A 22333-nucleotide genomic window follows, 5' to 3' on the forward strand; every position below is an offset into this window, starting at 1 on the left:
TTCCTGCTTTCAATGTTTTTAATTTGCACAAGGTAAAAACAAAGCTGTATATTACACGTAGTGTACAAAAGCTTGCTGTGAGTTGTAGTTTCTGACTTTCACTGACAGTTCTGCACTCCCTTGTTCTTTAGCATACTGAATGTGAACATCAAAAATAAGATTTGTTTCCCTTCCTGGAAGTATACCATCCTATTCCTCAATTGTTACATTTAACTTAGCAGTTGACCACTGGTTTTGGCATTCTTACAAGTCAAACTTGATACTGTTTTTTCTAGCTCACTGTCAAATTGCAGCTTTTCATCTGGAATAGAAAAAGGCCAGGTCAGCCTAGCCTTGTCCATTTTGGACAGCAGCTGGAAACAGCTGAAATCTTACTGATTAAGGTAGAAAACTAACTGGCTGGTCTGCTTAATTTTTTTGCTACAGTGACGGCCAGGCTGTGGAATGCTCTGGTCTCGCTCAAAAAGACTACTAATGCCATTTGTGCCTCAGAGCCAAAGTCTTCATCTGGATGCAAGAACTTGCTTGTATCCTGCATTTTCATCTGTGCTTAGAATGTTTTGCCTTGTTTTATATCTTGAAAGTTTAATCTATATGTCTTAGTTTTGAAACTGAAGCACAAGCTGCATATACCTTTCTACTGTCTTGTCTGTCCTGACTTGCACTGCTTTATGTGCTATTAACTTTTTGACAGCTGTTTTGAATATTTACCTACTTCAGCAGGAACTGGTGATCTTCTGTTGCTTTACTGTGTGTAGAATGTTATATATGGGAAGATGTACATAAGTTTTGGTTTTGATTATTGGGGACCTATTGTGGTTTTAGGTAATATTTCAGTTTCTTTGTATCCACAAGGTGGTGCTCCAGGGAAACTCCAGCTTTTGATTTTGTGCCTGTCAGTCTGCTGAGCAACTTTAAAATTGAGTTAATATATTTTAGCATGTGACATTCTAAATGTATAACTTGTCTGACTGGGGTTGGGAAGAGGGTTTGGGGCATAGTGGTAGAAGTCCAGTTTGGTTTTAATTAAGGAATGCGTACAATGCCTGAGAAATTTATGGCACAGGTAAGTCATGGACAGTGCTGTTCAAACACATTAATACATATATATATGTAAAAACATGCTGTGGGTGCTCAGAATCTCTTTCTTGTCCCCCTTTTCCTTGTGGCTGTAGCATAAAGGAGTTGTCGTGCTGAGCAAATATATAGGGAATTGTGAAGCACCTTTAGGAAAAGCAGCAAAATGGGAGTGTGGCATCAGCACAGAGAGATGAGAGGTCATTTCAAACTACCCCTGTAATGTGTGTAACTTTTTCAGGTGTAACTAAACGTGTGTGTAGTAGCAGGGTTCAGTGAGTGAGGGGATGAAGGAATTTTTTAAGCCTCCTTACAACGTGTATGCACCAGGAATGTTGTATTGTTCTTTAACAGTCTCCATTGCATCAGAGATCAAAAGGAACTGCACTGGTAAACTAGCACAGGTCATGGCTGATATGGTTGGCAGTCAGAAGGAAATGGTTGTGCTCCTGCTTTCATCTTTTTAACAGTATAAAAAGACTTTTATTTGTTTTTTAGCAACTTACCAATCATATTCGGGATACCCTGCCAGCTTTCAGAAGCAAACTCCAGAGCCAGCTGCTTTCTATAGAACATGAAGTAGAGGTATACAAAAACTTCAGACCAGAAGATCCCACCAGAAAAACGAAAGCCCTGTTGCAGTGAGTGTCTTTTGTCTGCTTTTCCACTTTGAGTGGGTTTGTTTTGCCTTTTTTTTTCCTTCTTTCTAATTGGTTTAAATTTAAACATTAGGATATTGTTAAGGATCCTTTACACAAGCTCCAAAGAATTCTGTGTTTGATGTTCCAGAACACTTTATTCTACAATTTCATCAGAATTTTCCCTAAATTAATTTTAGTAATCCTAGAAAAGACAGAAAGCAGAACAAGGAAAAGGTATAAAGATGGGCAGCAGAGGTGATCAAAGTTAAAAAACTGCTTCTGATTGTATAGACACGTTCTTCTGTCTGCCAAAAAGATGACCTCAAGCAAAGGAGAGACATTGTATTGGAAGTGTGTAAGATGAGGAGGCTGGAAGAAGAATAAAGAATGCTTCTTTTTCTAGTATAAAAACTTGGCTGTCCAAAAGAACTGAGAGATGGCAAGATCAAAATTAATCAGAGATGGTTGTCCTTCATGTTCTGTGCACCTAAGACCTAGAGACCTTTGCTGCAAGAGTTGTCAGTAAAAGTTTGTGTGCTTTCAGAAAGCAGTGAGGCAAATTCTTAGGGATTATCATCATCAGTTCTGAACTAGAAAGCTTTTTCACTGCTGAAGTCACTGTCTGGTTTGGGTCTCATCCACAAAACAAGTCTGTCTGATGAGACTTTGATAACACTGATGGAACAGAGATGACTGTTCATCTGACTTGGAGTCATGTGGAAGTGGAATCTCAGTCCTGTCTTGATTGTGGATTCAGCACCAGGGAAAAAGGACAATGCTGATGTTGTGGATTGAACACCTGTTACCACCTGCTGCTTTGCTTCATGCTGCTTCCTTCCTTGGCCTATTTCCAGGGGTGCTGGATACTCAGTACTGCCTATCTTTTCACCTGAAAGATCTGCCACTTTCACTCTCCCATGCTTTTTTTCTTCAATTGTAGCTGTCTGCAGCCGCTTGTGTTTATATTCAAATAAAATTTACCTCTTAGAAAGGAGGAGGCATGTGAAGGAAGAAGGAGGAGGTGTAAAATGTACCTAGCTCTTCTCTCTTATATGACTTTCGTCATGTTCCTACTCTATCTGATTTCAGAGGTTTTTAGCACTCAGTTCTCTGGGATAGATGGTAATAGCACTGAATTGTGATAATGGGGACAGGATTCATTCTCTAATTAAAACTTTGGAATTCAGAACAGAAAATAATCAGCTGAACTAGAGAGGCTTTCTTGAGCCAGATGAAGACTCTGATTCACCCCTTATTTTTGTAACAACTGTGTCCAAAAGAGTAGACAGTTCCTCGTGACTTTACTCCAGATGTTTTGGTTGCAAAAACAGAGGGACATCGCCTTTGACTTTTCCGTGACTGGAAGAACTCTCCTGTGTGTTTTTCTGAATGCTCCTGCTGCAGAAGTCAAAGCATAGCCGAGTAAGCTGGAGCTTGTGGTAGTGACACATCACCATGTTACTACTGGTTCTTGGGCTTGCTTTTTGGTATGGGGAAAATAAGTTCTTTAACAATCTCTTCTGAATTTTCCAGCACTGGATCAGCTTAGTAGTTTGATTCACATTATGCTATTAGACTGTACTGTGTCCTGCAAGACAGTAGGGATACAGGGGGATCAGTGTGGGTATAGATTCTATGGATTGGCAGCTTGCCTGAATCAGTTGTTACAGATACTTTTGGCAGTTGCTAAGTATGTTTTAATAGGCCGTACTAGTTGCATAGTACTGAAATAAGAGTCGGTAGTTAATATGCTTAAATTGTTGTGGGTTTTGTTTGATTTTTTTTCTTCCTCCCCTCCTTTGAAATTTAGGATGGTACAACAGTTTTCAGTGGACTTTGAAAAAAGAATTGAAGGATCAGGAGATCAAGTTGATACACTAGAACTTTCAGGAGGTGCCAAAATCAATCGTATTTTCCATGAACGTTTTCCCTTTGAACTTGTGAAGGTATTTATCCATCTTGCTGATGTGCTTTGTTTTATTTATGTATCCTTATGTTCATACTGGTAGTAGTGTAGCCAAGAAAATATTTGATTGAAAGAACTTGCTTTTAACTGTGGAAGAAATTATATGAAGTTATAATTGAGACATTTGGCTTAATTTCTAGGATTGGATACTGAGACATGCTAAGAATTCTAAAATACTAGAATTACAATATAATTATAGTCCTAGTTCATACTATTTTCTGTGCTCTTATATTGTTTTATCACAAATGGCATCTTCTGGTTAAATGGGGCAGGCAAACAGTTACAGTTGGTAAATTTGACTTGTGTTCAAGTAGCTGATATCTATTAAAATGAGAGTTATGGAAAATAGCCCTTTAGATCCCTTCCAACCCAAATCATTCTATGATGGTTTGACTTAGGTAATGACCATTTCATTTGTGACAACACTGACTTCTCTTCCAGCTAGTTGGCTTTCAAGAAGCTTAAAGAAAAGCTTTATAACTTCATAATTGAGACAATTCCTCTTTTAAATTTAGTTGAAAACTGTAGAATGGGAAGGGGAGGATAAACAGATCATAATCACAGAAGTTACACCACTTTAAGAAACCAGGCTTTAAAAAAAAAAAAAAAAGTGGGGTCTTCCAAATCCTGTTTCTGGCTTACTCTGTCAACTCTTCAAAATGCTGTTGATGTATCTGGAATGGAAGAGTGTGTGATTTTCAACAATATTTGCTGCTGCCTGTAGCCTTAGTGTTAAAACATTTTAAAGTACTTATGCATTGTTTAATGTAATTAGAAATGACTATTTTAACAGATGAACTTGCTTGTCTTATGGTTATATATGGAGAGGTGATATTTTATGTTTTGTTAAAAACTTTCCCTAATATGCTCTTGTGTGTTGCTGCTCCTCTAGATGGAATTCAACGAGAAGGAACTGCGGAGAGAGATAAGTTATGCCATCAAGAACATACACGGTATCAGGCAAGTACTCCCATGTTTTCCTGCCTGGTCACATTATACATGTGGAATATCTTTCCAAAGCATTGCTTACAAGCTTTGTTGTTCTCAGTGTTTTGGGAAATATTTCTTGTGTTACTTGATTAGTAAATTCTCAGGTGGTTGACCCTGGTAGCCATGGCGCAGCATTTGAACTTTCCTTGCCTGATTGCTGGAGAGGTCTTGATTTATCATAGTGAACTGATTTGGGGCATGCTTTTATAGTTTGATTTTTTTAATATAATTTATCAGCCAAGGTAGACCTTGGAGAACAGTGTTGAAAGAGAAGCGAGGCCTTAGTTTGTTTAGAACTGGTTCTGTGGGGTAGCTGTCTGTAGATTCATTTACTCTGCGGTGACCAACTGTGAAATTCCATGTCGGACTCTGAGTAACAGAACCTCATTTTCTGGTGTGAGTGAGAAGCGCAGCCACAGGATTCTTATGGATTTGCTATGCAAGTGATTGTTCATGGGGTGCTGTAGCTGCCACTCATCCCTAAGGTTTGATGCACTGCTGATGAGGCTTTACAGCATTATAGCAGTACTCCTTAGAGTTCTTGCAGTCCTCTTGAAGTAGTTTCATCTTTCAAGCATGTTTCTACTTGTATATTCTTATTCAGAGTGACACTTTCTTTGAGAAAGAAGCAAATTAAGTTCTGTGGAAGTCTGTTTGTGTAGGGATTGTTACTGCTCACCTCTGAAAATGAAGATCTGGGCAATTTAGTAAAAAAAATCTTCCTTGCCTAATGTTTTTATTACTGTCTTACATATTCTTTTATGTCCACAGAACAGGTTTGTTCACTCCAGATATGGCGTTTGAAGCCATTGTTAAAAAACAGATAGTTAAGCTGAAAGGACCTTGCTTAAAAAGTGTGGATCTGGTGATGCAAGAGTTAATCAACACTGTCAAGAAGTGCACTAAAAAGGTAGCTTGCACATAGATCTGGTAACGTAAGTAAAATGTAATGGTACAGTATATAATATAAAGCCTGTCTTGCATTTTGTGGTGTTACAAGAGATTTCTGATCCAGTCACTTGACAGAGAGAGTAGGACTCCCTCAAGTAATTAAAACTTCTGCAGAGCTCTCCAAACAATGATATGTTGGACAAGTTCATTTTTTTGATTTCCTTGTTTTGATTCTTATGATGAGAGGTGTTTTTGAGTCAAGAGATGCCCTCAGTTTCATCCTTAAAACTATATTTTCACTTCTTAGCTGACTGGCTGCTTTTGCTGTCCCACCTGTACAGCTGCCCGTCCCACCATCCCTGTGCAGGGTACCCCATAATAGTAAGTACAGGAGTGGTTCTGGGATGTGAGAACAGATATGATGAGGTTGTTGAGAAATATTCTCTTGCATCCTTTTCATTTTTTCTGAAAAAAGCAAATTTTTTTTTATACCAATGATCGGGTAAAGGAGATATTTCTTAAAACAGGGAAGACAAAGAACATAGAGAAGCAGATTCTCTGGTATATTTTCAGCAGAATTTCCAGGGTTTTTTCACTTTTGTCAAAGTCTGGAAGATATGTCACTTGAATTAACTGTGCAGATGCTCTTCCCAGTGGTATTGGCCAAATTTGCCATTATATTTTGCTGTTTCAATATTGTTATGTAAAGATGTTGCCACAAGGTGGAGCCTTTAAAGAACAAGAAATTTGGAAATCCTTTAGAGCACCACTCTGGAATTAGGCACAGAAGAGAGAGAAACCTCACCCCTGATAGACTCTGTTTCATATGTCCAAATTATCTTTTCCTCAGTGTTCCCTGGAGGAAAAGAACAGCAACAATCCAAGGGTTTAGGTCTCGGCAGTCTCTCTGAATAACAGCAAGTAAGGCTTGCTTTGCAGTGTGGTTAACTTTTAGTCCCAAGCATTTGTAATATTTGCTTTCTCCCAAAGAGGAAAGCTGGAGGCTCCCTTGTTTGTATTCCACTGAAGCCCCTCTGCAGGTGTAAATTTCTATTAATTTTGTGTTTCAGTTGGCAACATATCCAAGGTTGTGTGAGGAAACAGAAAGAATTGTTGCTGGCTACATTCGTGAAAGAGAAGAGAAGACCAAGGATCAGGTGAGAATTAATAGGAGGTGGGACAGTTTGGGGAAGTGTGTGAGGGAGAATAGTTCTTACATACAAAGTGCAGTAGGACAGTGGAGGATTTTTGTTTTAAATAGGCTGCACATTTTAGAGAGGAAGAAAAATTGCTTCCTTAACATTGAGCTTTTAGAGAGACTAGAATTGTTACAGAAAGGTTAAGTAGTGGCTTATAGTGTTAGCTTGTTCCTGTGCCAGTGTGCCAACTTCTTAGCTGTGTCACTAGGGCTGTTTGTGGGAAATCAATTTCTGATTAAACAAATGCACACAGGAATAGCTTATTTCTACTTTTTTTCCAGGTGTTTTTAACATACCCATCCCATGCAGCCACCCCTCATGCTAGTTACAGTGAGGCTCGCAAACAATTGTACTGGGACCCTTGAGGGAGTGACAAGCTTTCCTTTAAGTTCAAAAAAAGCTAAAAAACAAGTAAAAATTCAGAGAAACTTGGTTAAAGCATTCATCACCCAGCTAAACATTCCAAATCCAGGAAACTGCAAGTCTTAGATTACATGTGAGAAATCCACTGGAAGTGAAACCAGGAATTATTGTCTGGAGAGTGCAGAGTGTGACAATAGAAATATTTGGGGAAGAATAGCTCGGCAGAGCTCCTAAGCTGTTCTGGACTCCTGACTCTCTAGTCCTGTCCCTGTGCAAGTTAAGGAGCTGTGCAGCACATCTGCTGCTTTAATCTCTACAGCAAATGTAGTCATAAAAATAATTTAACAACAACAACAAATTATTAGCTGGGCTTGTACTCACAGGGAGTTCTAGTTAGAACACTATTATCTCAAAATTTTGGAGAAAATACAAGTTGTTTAGGATAATTGAGTTTTATTTTCCTGTTCTTCTTTGTATGCACATACCTGACTATTTCTCAGAACAAAGAACAAAATAAGGGCTTTTTGTAAATGCCAAATATTGACCAAATAGGTTATTGTCACATTCACATCATTATTTATGCTGTTAGCAGTTGTCCTTAATAAATCAAAACACTAGTGAGAATATTTTCAGAGGTAAGAAATGGAGCAAAAAAATAGTGGGGATTTGAGTCTAAGTGAGGCATCTAATACCTTCTGGAAATTGTGAAGAACTTAGGAGTGATGCTATATTTGAGGAACTGTGCAGAAATAAGGTTGAAGAGATTAAATGGTAACATTTAAGAGATTAAATTTGGTAACAATAGGTTCCTTTTTTCCTCCCTCTGATAAATGAAAGTCTGAAAAGATAGGGGTGAAATGCAATCTCATGCATATTCCAGAGCCTGTGTAAGGGTGGGAGGGAATTTTTGCTAATATCTTAGCAAGTTCTTTTCTGAGTTAGATTGTCAAGGTTGAATCAGATTCTCTGTGGGCTACTGAAGGACTGACAAGTGATAAGTACAGAAACCATTCTGTTATTTTGTTGATAGCCCATCTCTCAATCCAGATGTGCACACACCAGAATGGCTGTCTGGTACCTGGACTGGACATTTTCTGGGCCAGGACTGGATTAATTATCACTTCTTTATGTGGTACATAAGAAAGCGTACCTGGATTTTAGGTTTAAGATTTAGGTTCCTTGCTGGCTTGTTTGGAATGCTCCAGATAGACAGAATTTTGCTTAACTTGCAAAATGCAGAGCTGGAATCTATGTTATATAATTATTAAAATTCTCTCTCCCCGTGTATGATTGATCTTAATGGAATGGACAAGGGCCAAGAGAGTGAAAAATGAGGTCTGTTAGGAAAAAAAGTAGGAAGAGGGAATAGGACTTCTGTAGTCTAGCTTATTAAACAAGCGCAGAAACAGGAGTGGTGGAATTTAGAAAATACTGGTTTTGGCTTGAACAATTATGAAAATAATACTCGGTAATGCAGAGAACTCAAGAGTTCTGGTTTGTCCCCCCCTCCTTTTCTTCAATCTCTCTCTTCCACTGTACCCATTTTTGCTCTCCTGTCTCCCATAATAGATGCTGCTGCTCATTGATATCCAGGTTTCTTATATCAACACCAACCATGAAGACTTCATTGGCTTTGCAAAGTAAGTGTATGGAGAATGTGTTATAAAGACACTGCCAGGCTTTTTTGTTTATTTGCTTGGCTTTTTTTTGTTACGTACAGAGCACAAGTCCTGAAGTGTGACAGTGAAGATGCAAGTTGCAGAGTCCCAAACATGCAGGACCATGCTCTTTCTCAATATCCACAATGTTGAACTCTGTCCCAGTTGCAGGAGAGCCTTCACCCAGTTCACAAGGCTGGTTTCACTGAAGCCGGAGCTTATGTTTTGGTCTGGAATCACACGTATTTCAGGATCACAGAAATGGGTATTGGTGGTCTTTCCACATTGTTATTAATGCGTACTTTGGCAGCTGTGATTCCGTGTGAAACAGTGTTGCTCAGAATAATGGATGTCACTGAATTTTAAGTGTGCCTGCTGTTTGGCTGCAGAGAATAATAGTAGCAGAATGCCCTGCAGGGCCCGGTTTGACGTTCTCCTTGCTTAATTGAAAAGGCTGTGAGAATATTTTCCAGAATGTTCTCTCTGTTTCCAGCAATTTGTGCCTCAGGGACTTCATACCAACATTTTGACACTAGTAAAAACATTGAAGATGTCTTCACTCTTTGAAAAATAAATGTTCCTTCAGACATATTCATGCCATATTTGCCATAGCAGTGGTTGGAATCACAACATGTGATTGGCCATGTGAGATGCTAGCAACAAGTTGTGGCACCACAGTATGTATTTGACTCTTGCCAATTCTAGGTAGCACTATGAAGGAAGGTCCACATCTTTGGCAGTGTGTCCTGAAGGTTTAAAACTTGGAGTTCAGTAAGCTGAGGGGGGAGAAGGCAAAGTCAGGCACTGTTTATATGTTTGGTTTGAGCAACTTTCTCTACAATTGTTTGCAGGTCCTAGATATCATTATCAGTTCTCTTGACAAATGACAGGATGTTGTAGGAATGGTAGCTGGCCTTCTAGAGGTCAAGATAACAACCTGCCTGCTATTTACTACTCTTCATCCTTTTCTGACAGGAAAAAGGCTCCTAAAAACACGCCATGTATATTCATGGCGTGTTTTGTGACCTTGGGAAGTCACATAGTCCCACCTCCCGCTCAGAGGAGGGTCCATGCTGAGTTCAGACCAGGTTACTCAGGATTTTTTCCAATCAGATCTGGAGAATTCCCAAAGTTAGAGATTCTCCAGCCTTTCTATGCTAGCCCATTCCAATGCTTGCCTCATCTCACTGTGAAAAGACTTTTTCTTGTGTCAAGTTGTAACTTTGAATATTTTATAATACTGGGTTCTGGAGTTCTAGGTGTATCTGTAGCTATTTCATTATGTTTCTCCCCTGGAAAAATTCCCCTCATGGATGCTGCTCCTGCAGCCTCCATGCTCCTTGCTGCTGTGTCTTGGCAATGCCTGGGCTCAATTTCGTGGGAAAGCTGCTTCCTCTTTTTCCAGCTGAGATCTAGAAACCCCCAAGTGCTGTGTATGAGGCATAAGCAGATAACAAGTGACTCTTGGCTTAAGTTCACTGTAAGTTTAAGCAAGGGTTTCTCTGGGTTGGAACAGATGGGAAGGAAAGTATCCTTGTTGACTTCTGCTCAACTGAAAGAGAAAATTTGGATAGCAAAGAAGAATTTAAAATATATTCACTTATGAGACAAACAGGAGAAAATACTAATTTGAAGCTATAAGTGTATTATTGTTATAGCAGTTATGTTAGAACTGGAAAATGAGATAAGTTGGGTAGCATAGGGGCTTCTGCAGTATCTAAACATCCTGGACTATAGGTTCCCCAGATTCCCTGGTGTTTCCTTTCCTTTGCTGAGCCTTCTAGCCCCTTGTCTCATGTGGCTGCAGTGTTTTAACAGTGTAAGTCCTGTGAACCTTTGTCATAAGAATGAGAGCACAAGACATTACAAACTACCCTGCAGCACTGCAGGACCTGAGGCAGGTACAGTGCAATGTGATTTGTCTTGAGAGAGATTTAACAATGCCAATATTTAGAACAGATTTACATAGTTATAAAATTGCAAAATCTTAGAATACTGATGTTTGTCTCATTTGGCAGAACAAATGGCAAAACTCTGGGCTTGGGTTTGTTTCCAGTTGGTATAGCTCAAGAACAGCTACATGCTTCAATCTACATAAAGAGTAATTGTTATTTAGAACATTAAGTAGAGGACCAATTGCTGGGCTATTTCTAAAAGCCATGTGTTTCTTAGTATGGTGTTAATGGTATAGTTAACTTTTCTAAGGTGATAAAATTAAGAAAACAAACCGGGGTTAGTGCTGTTGTTTTTTGTGCGCACTTTATTTAATCATAATTTATGTATCAAAGCTTATGCAACTTAGATGATGCACTAGGGACGTGCAGTGTTGTTTGGTCAAAAGTATCAGGATGATTGAGCTAAACGCAGTGAGTAGGTACATGGAATAAATACTCTTGTGGATCTTCTCACAGACAGCATGTGGACTGCTGGTCTGATAGTGTGGTCCAAAGGTCAGGATCAGAACTGGCACAAGGGTTGAGTTTGGTGCTTCACCAGTTCTCTGGAGCAGCAGCTGTGCACCAAACAGAGGCAGGATTGGCCCATAGGCTCTGATCCAAGCACAGCTCTCTGCCTTTCTCTTTCGGAGCAGCATTTGTAGCTGCTCTAGTATGGATGCTTTTTTCTTCAGTTAATCAATGCTTGGTGAAATGGTATAATCTAATCCAAACAAAACTTCCTGTCACCAGTGAAGTGCTGGTGGCTGAGTAGCCCAAGCCTGCTCTCTGAACACTTTTCTTCTTTCCAGTAATATTTTAATTTTGTGGCCTAACACAAACTGCCACATAATGCAAATGCTTTTAGAATTAATGGCAACTTGTTTGGTTTTGAGACAGGACTGTGTTTTGTTTCAGGAACTGGAATTACCAAAGTTCAAGAATTGAACAAAATATTTTAAATATGGTTTAATTTCAAATGTGCTGTATTCTTATAAGATTTCAGCTTTGAACCAGCTTTATGATGGCTTCATCCATTGGTTGTATTTACACCCTCAAAGTACATATAAATATTAGAATAATATCCAAAACAAACTGTCAAGACAAAGCTATTAAGGAGCCTCCAGCAGGGGAGGATTTTGTTGTACTGCTTTAAATAACAGAAATTGCTTGTTTTTTGTCTCTTCTGAATATTTATAGAGGCTAATGTTTCCAAAGTTACCCACATGAGCCATAATTTCTCTGTGCTTTTAGTAACCTTTACCAATCCAAGAAGGATGTTGTTGCAAAGGAGATGATTAGTAGGAGCTGTCTGCTGTGTGTCCCTTCTGTCCTCAGCAGGCAAATATAATCAGGCAGAAAATCAGTTGAAATATGCACATATATGCAATGATTTTCCTGTGTTTCTTTTGCTGTGTTAATCTAGCTTTCTCTGCTGGAATCAGAAGTAACTATTGCTGCTAAAATTATTCCTCAGGAGCTGGCTTAGTTCAAGTTTCTTCAGCATAACTCTTTTCCTCTGCTTCCCTCAGTGCCCAACAAAGAAGCAGTCAGGTTAACAAAAGTGCAGTGGGAAATCAGGTAGGCACCTAACAGAGAATGGATAATGGCATGTGCAAGTTAATCCAAGCTGGTTTTGGTTTTCTTGGCTGCATTTTCTGTTTTAAGTGTATCATTTACCTTGTTTTGTTTCAAGCACACATAAATATATCCTCATTGCTTTGTTTTGCTGAACTTTTCAAAGCCACCTGACTTCCATTATTATCATCATTTACTGTTTAGCATTTCTGCTGCTTGCACTGCTGGTGTCTTCCCTCCCATGCTGTTTACTGCCTCGAATCTCTCATGTTACACATCAGTGTTTTGTCATTAACTGCAAACTTGTGAATTTCAGAATCCCAAATGCTGGTGAGTACTTGCCTCTGTGTGTGCTTTGTTGTAGTGTTTTGCTACTTGTGATATGTTCATAGCTGAACAGCAGTGATGGGCAAGTCAGCAAGGAAATGTGGATTTGCCTTTACCTCTTCTGAAACCTTTCAGCTGACTTCACACAGTTGTTGACTATGTACCATAGGCCTTTCTCAAAGTAAACAAATAAAAACTGGTTGATGCTCTCAGATTAATTAGCATCTTCACTGAGATTCATTAATGAAATTGTTTATTTCTTTTTGTCCCATAAGAATATGGGATTGTTTCTGCAAAGTGCTTGGTGCTCCTGAGCCTGCCTTCCTTCTCTGCTTTTGTGTGGGCCAGGGGTTCTCAGCACTTTGCAGGATCAGTCCTCTTCTTAATATGACATGAAAATAAGGAAAATGCTACGATTTGGAGAGTTTCTGCTCACTTTGAGGGTTTTGCAAAGTCTTAAACAGAAAAAAAAATTGTTATGGAACTAGTACATACTTGAGAATGAAATAAAAAAGAGACAATGAAATTTTGTGTATTTACCAGTATTGAACATCTTCCTGATGTTTTCACGTGCAATTTGGTCAAACAGTGCTCAGGTATCACCTCCTGATCAAGGTTTTCAAATGTGACCACTGAGTCTAGATCCAAGTGATAAACCTGAAATTTCAGAAAGTCTCCTATTCTGCTGCTGCTGTAGACAAGAGTTCTTGGCAAGAATTCTAGTCATCTTTTTGGGGCTAGAAATTCAATCTCTTCCTCTCACCAAGAAATTGCTAGTTATTTTCCAGATATTTCTTAAAATAATCCAGTAACTTCTTGGATGTGATGGTTCCCCACAGCCTGACCAGCATGAGTGGCATTTTTGATGTAATATATGGTTTGGATTAAAATGAAAAAAACCTGGAAGGTCTAAACACTGCAATGGCTTCAAAGACCTGCCTCTCCCCTCTGAGGAGAGCTTTCCGTCTTATCTAGCTGTGCCGGAACATGTGTCAAACACAATGACTGTCATCACTTTGGAGTGTCCCATAAAAGGAAAAGCGACCAATTATCTGGCTCTTCAAAAATACACAAATAAAATGAATGATTTTTTAATTAAGTGAATGTTTTCTCTCTAAAGAAGTGAAGAAAAAGCTTGGCGTTTTAAATTCAATGTTGAAACTTGGTTACTTGTGGTATAAAGGACTTTGCTGAACCTTTTATTGTAGAGATAATAAACAGATGTTTGTAAGTTGATTGTTTGGAGTTGAAAAGAATGAGAGACTGTTTCTGAAATAAAACTTCATTTTTGCAATTTGCTATTTCAGGGAACCAATCTACCGCCTTCAAGGCAAATTGTACGAGCTAAGTTCTGTAAGCTTTATTGTTGCTTTTTCATTTAGCTTCTCAGAGGGCAAAGTTTGTCTCTAACTCATTGGTTTGTCGAATACTTGCTGCTAAACTACTTAATGTTAAGCTGTCTTGTCTGTAACAGCTCCTCAACAAAGTGTAATTGCAGTTCATCACTTAACTGCTACTAAACTGCTGTTACCAGTCTGAACTAGTATAACTTAAGATGTTGTATAACACTTTGCATAGAATTAATATTTTTATTATTTACCAAGTTTCTCAAACTAAAATGACTAATTGGTGTTTATTTTATTATATAACTGGAAAGCAGTTTTTATCTGATGTAAGTGCCTCTATTCATAGTAAACCTCTCTTTGAAAGGTGGGCAAATAGGTTTCTGGTAACCAAAAGGAAACATTAGCTCTCGTGTAAATGAACGTGCTGTTTATGGATACAGGTACTGTTGTTGGTGTTTTGTTTATGTCAAGGAATTACTTCTGATAGAAAAAGTGAGTTTTATGCATTAAAATATTTAAAGCCTTTTTCGCATTCTTTTCCTAGTACCAGGAGGATCCATATATCATGGACAGACTCTTTTCTAACCCTTCCACTTCATGAGTAAATAAATATGTGAATGTCTTTAATATTACTAATTAGAATTAATTGTTTAAACTGCAGTTAATTTTATAACAAGTTACTACTGGTTCAGTGATGGTTAGGTGTAAGAAATAAATTTCTGTATTGTGTGTATTCTTTGGCAATATCTGTGATAAAAACATACATTTTTTCAGTTTGTTGCCACATCATCAAATTCTATAACTTATCATTTTAAACTAAACTTATGTTCAGTTATGGAAAAACGACAAGACAGCAGTGATTTTAGCAGCACTTGAATTGAATCCCTTGGGGAGATCAAGATCACTGAATTTTCCCAAAATAGTGGGAGGCTCATTTGCAATACCTTGCTTTTCTTTTTTAGTAGCTTGCTTTGAACTGGAATGATGCAGATAACTATTAACTATTTCTGTGTATCTTGGAAATAAGATGGGCACTGCAACACCTTAATTTTGGACAATAGTGCAAATTCCTCTTAACATGTTTTTCTGCTTTTTCCTTTACTACTAATTTATCCTCTCACACTTAATCTTTGGCCTTTTTTGTTTGTCTTTTCTTTGCTACCGCCTGAGGTTTTGACCTGACTCCACAAAGTTTCTTTTTAAGCCACAGGTTAGTCTGTCTTCTCATTTGCTTGAAGTAATCCATGCAATGCTTGGTTTTACACAGCACAGTAGCAAGGTTTGGCTCCTGAAAGCTGACCCACTCTTAACTGTGTATGTTGTGTGCTGAGATTTGTTTTGGTGACTAAAATTCAATGTTTTAAGCTCCCCTTCATGATAAAGCGTTAAAGATGAAGGTGTCATTGCTCCATGTGCCCAACTGATGTGTGTGAGAATGCAAGACACTCAAATTATGGAGGGTTATGTATAATTTTTAGGAGATTCTGTTTTGTGTTTTGCTTCTGTGGCAAAATCTGCTGCTGTGCTTGAAGTAGCCCTGTAATTGGAGAAGGGGCTTAATGTGAACTGTGAGTTTCAAGGCACTGTCCAACTGATGTGGAGGTTTGGGTCTGAGGGCTTTGTTTGACCTGCCTCTCTTACAGTGTTACACCAACAATTTGATTCATTCGTTCTGGACACAAGTAGCATTCAGACCCCATCAGCTGGCCTGAACTATAGTTCTAATAAGCAACTTTTTCCCTTGTAACCCCTTTTTTTCTTTTTTTTTAATCCTTCTTTGCAGCATACTTTGCTGTTTCTTTTCTTCAGATATGCTTAAATCCTGTTATCTTGCATGACCCAGGAAAAAAATGTTTGTAGAATTTTTTTAAGCAACCAGATGGAAATGGAGACTTGTGCCATGGTCAGTGAGGTGGTCATGAAAATCATGACAAAGCTGTTCTCTTAAGAAATGTCAGTATTTCTGTGAAAGAGGTGGTGCCCATGAGCTGACACATTCAAAAATATATCAAAATTTAGTAGCATGAGACCTGCTGGTTTTGAATTTTCACTTTCTCAAGTCTAGAGGAGTATTGCTGTTCTAACTATTTATTTTTTAGGTTAATATACCTTCATGTTTGACTTACCTCAATCTTTGTTTAACTATATTTGGAAGCATATTTCAATTTTTTACCCCTGAGAGCTTTTCTCCACTAAAGACAAATTATTTCTTTAAAGGAGACATATTTTTAGGACATTAGCCACTGTCACTAGTTTTAAGTTGTGTAATATATTGTGCAGGGATTTGTAGGGAAGCAATGTCACAAGATCTTGGTTGTGTTCAGTAGCAGAACAGATCTGATCAGCTTATGCTGTGGTATTTGGCAAATTACAGTGAAATACTGTAGTAGGTTTCCCCTCTAATACATTATAGCTTCTGTAGTGTGAGGATCTTCATGACTAAATCCAAAGAACCAATAGCTTGTAAGGATACCTCCCTGAGCAGTTTTTGTAATTTTTTTTCTCTCAATGTGCTTACTATTTGGTAGCACATGTTGTAATGACAGGGACTGGAAGATAGAGTGGTGCTGGGAGTTGTATTCTGTGTTCAAAATTATTTCAATGGAGTTACGCAACACAGCTTTAATGGTGTTAACAAGTGCTGCTGCTTGTGGTGTTGTGGGAGTGTCCAGTCTTGTGATTCTCACACTTGTGTTCCTGTCTGCCCAATTTCGTGTATCTCACTTACCTTGAAATCATCCTTCAAATACTTCTTTAGAGAATCAGAAAGTGTCCCATTTCTTTAAATATATTTCTTTTACAAATGTCTTACTTGATTTAATGCAATTAAAGTCATGCAGCAACACATAAAATGTACTTATTGTGTCAAATCCTGCTTTCCTGTTTATCCATGAAGTGGTGGAGAGTAAGAACAACAAATATGATTTGGGTTTTGTGCAGCTGAACTATGAGAAAATTACTTCCTTCTGACTTGTTCATGTGCATTCAGAGCCTCTAAGTTTCATTTTTCAGTCACCCAGATTAGATATCAGGATCCTGAAGGAAGGAACTGTGTCATCTCTTGTTCATCCTGTGCATGGAGTCCAGCTACCGGTCAGAATATTGTCTCCAGTAGCTTCTGGCTGTGCCCATATTTTTCACCTTCCTGAGGCTCATAACTCCTGTCGCTAACATCCGGTCTGCACAGAATGACATTTAGAAATATGATAGAAAATATTGAAATGGGTCTCTTAGATACAACCCAATGAGAAAATGAACTAGTGAGAACAATGATGAAACACAGTGCTTTTATTTTTCAAGCTGAAGTACCGTAAAACATAGCTAACACAATAGTTTAAAAAAACTCTAAAACAATAACTGTTTATGAGAGTTTTTTTAACTTCAAAAGTGTCTTTCAAAATCTTACCTTCTTATTGCCTGTGGAGGAACCCTTCTAATATATAGCTTGAGGGGTTTTTGGGTTGTTTTTTTTTGAGAATTTGTCTGGAGTCCAAGATGTAATTCCGCTTCTCTGGGAAGTGAAACTGTTGCTTAATCTCACTTTGTCTTGCATTACACCTTGATCCAACATCACTCTCTCCTTTACATCTAACACTGATGCTGCGTCATCTCTAAGTGTAGCTTTTTGTAGTTAACAGAATGTGCCTGGGAAACAGGAAAATTCAATGAAGAGGACATGAGGCTTAGCACACTAAGCTCATCTTCTCCCTGTTCGTGTCACCTGGAACAGCTTCCTAGTATTTTAGGTAGTTACGACCTGTTGTAGAGTCCAGGATATTTTAGAGAACACAGTACCCTGTTTTCCCAGGGGGGTATAGATAAACAGGTCTAGAAATTTCACATGAAAAACACAGACCCAGGATATTGCTGTAGGTTGGTGTCCTGCTCTTCATGCAGGGTTGTGTGGGAATGACAGCTGGATCTAATCCCCGGCCCACAGGATTTTTAAGGAAACAACCGGAAAATTCCTTCTTTTATGAGGCAGTGACCAGAGATTGTCCTAGCAAGTCAGCTTTTTTCTGTCCACACCCTGTGATGGTTGCACATTTATGGGGAGATGTGTTGGACTGGAGCATGACACAATTCCTACCTTAGAAGTATTGAAACCTTCAGGGCTTCTTAAATGGCTTGTATAGTTTAGATTTTAAAATGTTCTGAGACCTCTACCACAAATGCCTTCTTGTCAAATTGAGAAAATTTGACTCTTAGTAAGATGTTACAGAGCCTCTGGTAATGGTGAGGGAGAGGCCTGGATGGAATAAGCAGAGTGCTACTTTCCTTCCCTTTGAAGTGCTCATCACCTGCAAGGTTCTTGAACCTGCTACTCAGGTGTTCCTTACTGGTTTGCTTCTAGAATCCACCTCTTTATCTTCACTGACATCTGTCTTCAAATCTCTTACCTTCCCTGAGATACTTCTCCAAAACAGTTTCTCCAAACCAGGTGCTGGCCAGGCTGCCTGGGCTTCCCGTGTGTGGATATGAACTTCATATGGGGCACCATGGCATTTTCAATAGCATCCTCTCTGCCAGCCTCTTATTTCAGTTTCTTTGCAGCATGGGAACATGTGCGCATATGCTGTGAAGGATTTAGTCTGCTGCGCGAATACAGCTCCCCTTGCTGCAGAACTAAGTTCAAGTGAATGGAGTACCTTAATTTTGTTGCTTTTCTGCAAAATTTTTTTCCCTTTGCATTTGTATAGTTCAGTGCAGAAAGAAAAGATAGAATTCGTTTGGTTCCACAACTGGTCCTGTGGCAGCTGCCTGAAGGCCAGTACACTGGCTATATATACATGTTACTTGTTTCCTGTTAAAAACTTACTTCCATAAACATTGTAAAATAAAATGAGGATTTGATGGGTAATCAAGTTCTTATCTTATGTTTCCCTTAACTTGCACTAAGGCGAGCATTCCATGTCTGTTTATACTCACTAATGCCCCTCTCCACTTAGGTTTTTTTTTTTATCCCCCCCAATGAACACAAGTATTAAAAATCCTGACCCCCTTTTGTAGAAACCTTTGTGGAACAGGTTGTTGCATCCAATCTACTTGTGCCATACCCTTGAGTCTCTTTACAGGAGTCATGTCCAGTTCTCTCATCCCTTACTGTGGCTTCAGAGCCAAATCAATGCTTTCTTAGAGATTTTTGTACAGATTGAAAACTTGTAGACTGTTTTTGGATCTTTAGGGCTTTTCTCACACTGCTGGCCTGGCTGGTAGTAAGTGGGAAAACATGTTTATCTTCCTTGAAATGGAAGTTATACTCTTGGATTATGTGCATTTCCAATACAATTTCCTGCTCTTGAGGTGCAACTTCTGATCTGTGCTTTGGTTTAGTTATCAAATATAATTCAGTCCCTTGCTCTGTGCAAAACCAAAGCTAGTGTTTTTAGGAGTCTACATGAACGTCCATGCTGAAAGTAAGTGAATTCCTATTCTGAAACTTTTTATAGATGGCAAGGAATAGATAGTGAGCCATGTTCTTCTTTCGTGAGTTGTTGGTATTGGAGTTACTGGTCTTGTAAAGCCCTGTGAGAGGAACGTTGGTCTCATATATTTCTTTAAATACAAGAGGAAACTCATGTTTGATGACATGAGTTGGTGCCTGTGGGACTTGTTGAGGGGGTTCTGAAGGGCTTCTTTGAGCACTTCTTTCCATCTCAATATTTCATAGGCAAGTGAAGGGTGTTGCTGCAGGGAAGAAGAGCTGAGGTTCCTTGCATTTGTGTGATTGGGACAGTTCCGTTGTCTTGTTCAGAGCATGATAGGAAGGAATGTTTGCTTTCTCATTTACATTGGAAAACAGTGACTTCCAATAAAATTGAAAGTTTCCATTTGATCTGTAAATGAGTTTTCATGATTATTCTCTCTTCTTCCGCTCTTGAGTTCATTTCTCTTAGGTTTTCTGTTGTCCTCCTTTCTCTCTGCATGATGTAGCCTCCTGGTCTTAGTATTTATAGTTATGTTTCCATCTGTTCTTTCATCTTTGGCTTGTATCTATCTTATCAAGTTTTGCTTTGCTCGTTTTCCCCCTGGTTTTTTATTGCTGCCATAGGTTTTTTTTTCCTCTTTTCTTTTTCTCTTCTATCCTGAGAAGAAAATGGCTCTCACATGCCTCTCCTTACTGCTTCCTACCTTAATTTTAACTTAACTTTAGAAGACCTCTCCACTTTGTCACTCGATACTGACACTTCTGAAAATTCCCATTGTGTGTCAGAAGCCCCTCGCTTTACCAGAATCTAGGTGCTTTTCCTGGTATCCACCTTTACAGATGACCTGAACAATGAGACCAGAACAGTGTAGTCAGAGATAAAGTTGAATGGACTTTTACAATGTGTTATTATCCAGCAAATAAATGTCTTCAAGCTTATGTGATCCTTAATACACTCATATCTGCTGGAAGTACAGCATTCGGATAGTTAGGCTTCTCTCTTTCTCTGACTTTCAGACTGAAAATATTATACTCACTTCATTACTTTTTTTTGAATGATAGAAACCTGCAAAAACTCTTGAATTTCCCAGACACTGAAAAAATGCACCTTTCTTGTTTCATTTAGCAAGTCTTAATTTAAAAGAATGAATGCAGCAGCAGAACTATGTCAAGTGAGTAATGAACTAAACTTGTACCTGACTGCACCTCTGCATAGGTCATCCGGAAAGGCTGGCTCACCATCAACAACATTGGCATCATGAAAGGAGGATCCAAGGAATACTGGTTCGTTCTAACTGCAGAAAGCTTGTCGTGGTACAAAGACGATGAGGTAAGGAACGAAGAACTTATTTTCTATTGGGGAAAACCCCAGTATTAATACAGTGTTCTGATATCAGCTTAAAATATTAAACCAGCTTGAGTAAACTTGAACTGGAAGATTGTTTTAAGATTTTATCTGTGTTCTTTAAATTTCTGGTTTGATTCATGAAGAATGCTGGCTGCCTAAGACTTCTTTTGAAATGCTGATAACAAATACTGGGTGTGGTGTGGGGTATTTTTGTTTATTTTATTTTTTTCTTCTCTTCCTGTGATTTCCACACATTACTTTAAAAAAGAAAGGAAAAAAGTCCTAGGCTGTTTTGAAATATTCTGCTTATTTTCCTATCCTTGCTTGGGTTGCTCTTGTACATCTACTGCAAGTTGATCATAAATTGTCTGCGTAAAGCTACTTCTGAAAGTAACTACAGCAATTGATTTAATGGAAACAATTGTTTTCCGGCCTTATATTCTGAGAGGATGAAAAGCCCATCTGCAGAGTTCTGTAGCTGGTTGGTGTGAATTTTCAGATTTGACAAAAAATGCATCTTTGTGGGTGATCAGTAAATCTGAGGTGAGTAATACAGAGATAAAGAAAAGGACATCCACATTGTTCACTTTGAATATATTGTTAGGCAGCTTGTCTTTTCTGTTTAACTACTTTTACAACAATGTGTGTAATGATGCATTTTATCCAAAACTCCAGTAGTATTTTGAAGGTTAAAACGGGATTATGTGTGCTATCAGATTTATGGTAAAGCCTTTGCGAGTTTTTTTAAAGTTTGTGTTGGTTTTTGTAGAAAACTTGGGCTGCATTAAAAAAAATCCTATTATTCCTATTTGTTTCTTTGGGGTTTTTTTGTTTGTTTGTTTTTTGGGGTTTTTTATTTTAAATGTTTTTAGTAAAAAATTAGTGATTTTTAGGGTGAACCAGTTCAATGGATGGAAGAAGCACAAGTAAAGAGAAAGCTTTAAATGAGCTCTAAAGCATCACTCAATCTTTGAATCTTATTCTAAGTAATAATCAAAACACTGGTTGGTCCCAACAAAAGAGGTTGATGGGGACAGTGCAAATTCATACTCTTTTTAACTAACATGGTGTTTTACTGCAGAGGATTTTCTGGAAGTGCTGGGGAAAGGGTGTGCAGTGCATAAGGCAGAGCTCTCCCAAGAGCTGCATATATGGTACTTAGCAGAGGGAGTTCCTTTAGTAGTGCTGCTGAGAGTGGGAACGGTGCTGCTCAGAAATTTTTTTTCCCCCAAGTCCATAGCCATTTTGGGGTAGACCTTAAGGCTGAGGGACAAACTAGGTTAATCTTGAAGATTTTGCCCCTTGCCCTTTTATTTAAGTTTTAAAGGGATTCAAATTTACTGTAACAGGAAAACTAGTGCATCTCAGGCAGAGGGGAGGAGCTAAGGGACAGGTGTCAAGAAGGGAAGTTTTAGTCTCACATTGCTGAAAAAAAGTGCAAAAGTGACTTTATGAATTTGAAAAGTTGTTCTTTGTGATCTACCTTGAAGTTACTAGAACCTGCTTTCTTAGGTAAGACACAGGTAACTGTAACTAAAACAAGCAGTGTGGCAAAATTAACACCCTGTTTCTGTTCTGTCTCAAGCA

At 38.5% G+C, this 22333-nt stretch overlaps 1 protein-coding gene across 15 annotated transcripts in view; it reads left to right on the forward strand.

Moving 5' to 3' along the window:
- Nucleotides 1–22333, forward strand: part of DNM3 (dynamin 3) — a 173066-nt gene that overhangs the window by 29948 nt on the left and 120785 nt on the right. For 9 of the 15 annotated variants that reach the window (XM_042029792.1, XM_042029794.1, XM_042029795.1 and 6 more), the window contains exons 7-15: nucleotides 1576–1718; nucleotides 3529–3664; nucleotides 4577–4644; nucleotides 5446–5584; nucleotides 6636–6722; nucleotides 8697–8767; nucleotides 12252–12300; nucleotides 13932–13961; nucleotides 20615–20728. In XM_042029792.1, coding sequence (XP_041885726.1) covers nucleotides 1576–1718; nucleotides 3529–3664; nucleotides 4577–4644; nucleotides 5446–5584; nucleotides 6636–6722; nucleotides 8697–8767; nucleotides 12252–12300; nucleotides 13932–13961; nucleotides 20615–20728 — 837 coding nt within the window. Of the gene's footprint in view, nucleotides 1–1575; nucleotides 1719–3528; nucleotides 3665–4576; nucleotides 4645–5445; nucleotides 5585–6635; nucleotides 6723–8696; nucleotides 8768–12251; nucleotides 12301–13931; nucleotides 13962–15162; nucleotides 15181–20614; nucleotides 20729–22333 lie in introns of all 15 variants that reach the window. The other 6 variants (XM_042029787.1, XM_042029788.1, XM_042029791.1 and 3 more) reach the window with 3 other exon arrangements.

The sequence above is a fragment of the Corvus kubaryi genome, unplaced genomic scaffold (genome assembly GCF_017639235.1).
Source record: "Corvus kubaryi isolate FWS band 111438036 unplaced genomic scaffold, C.kubaryi_AGA036_p1.0 37334, whole genome shotgun sequence".
NCBI lineage: Eukaryota > Metazoa > Chordata > Aves > Passeriformes > Corvidae > Corvus > Corvus kubaryi.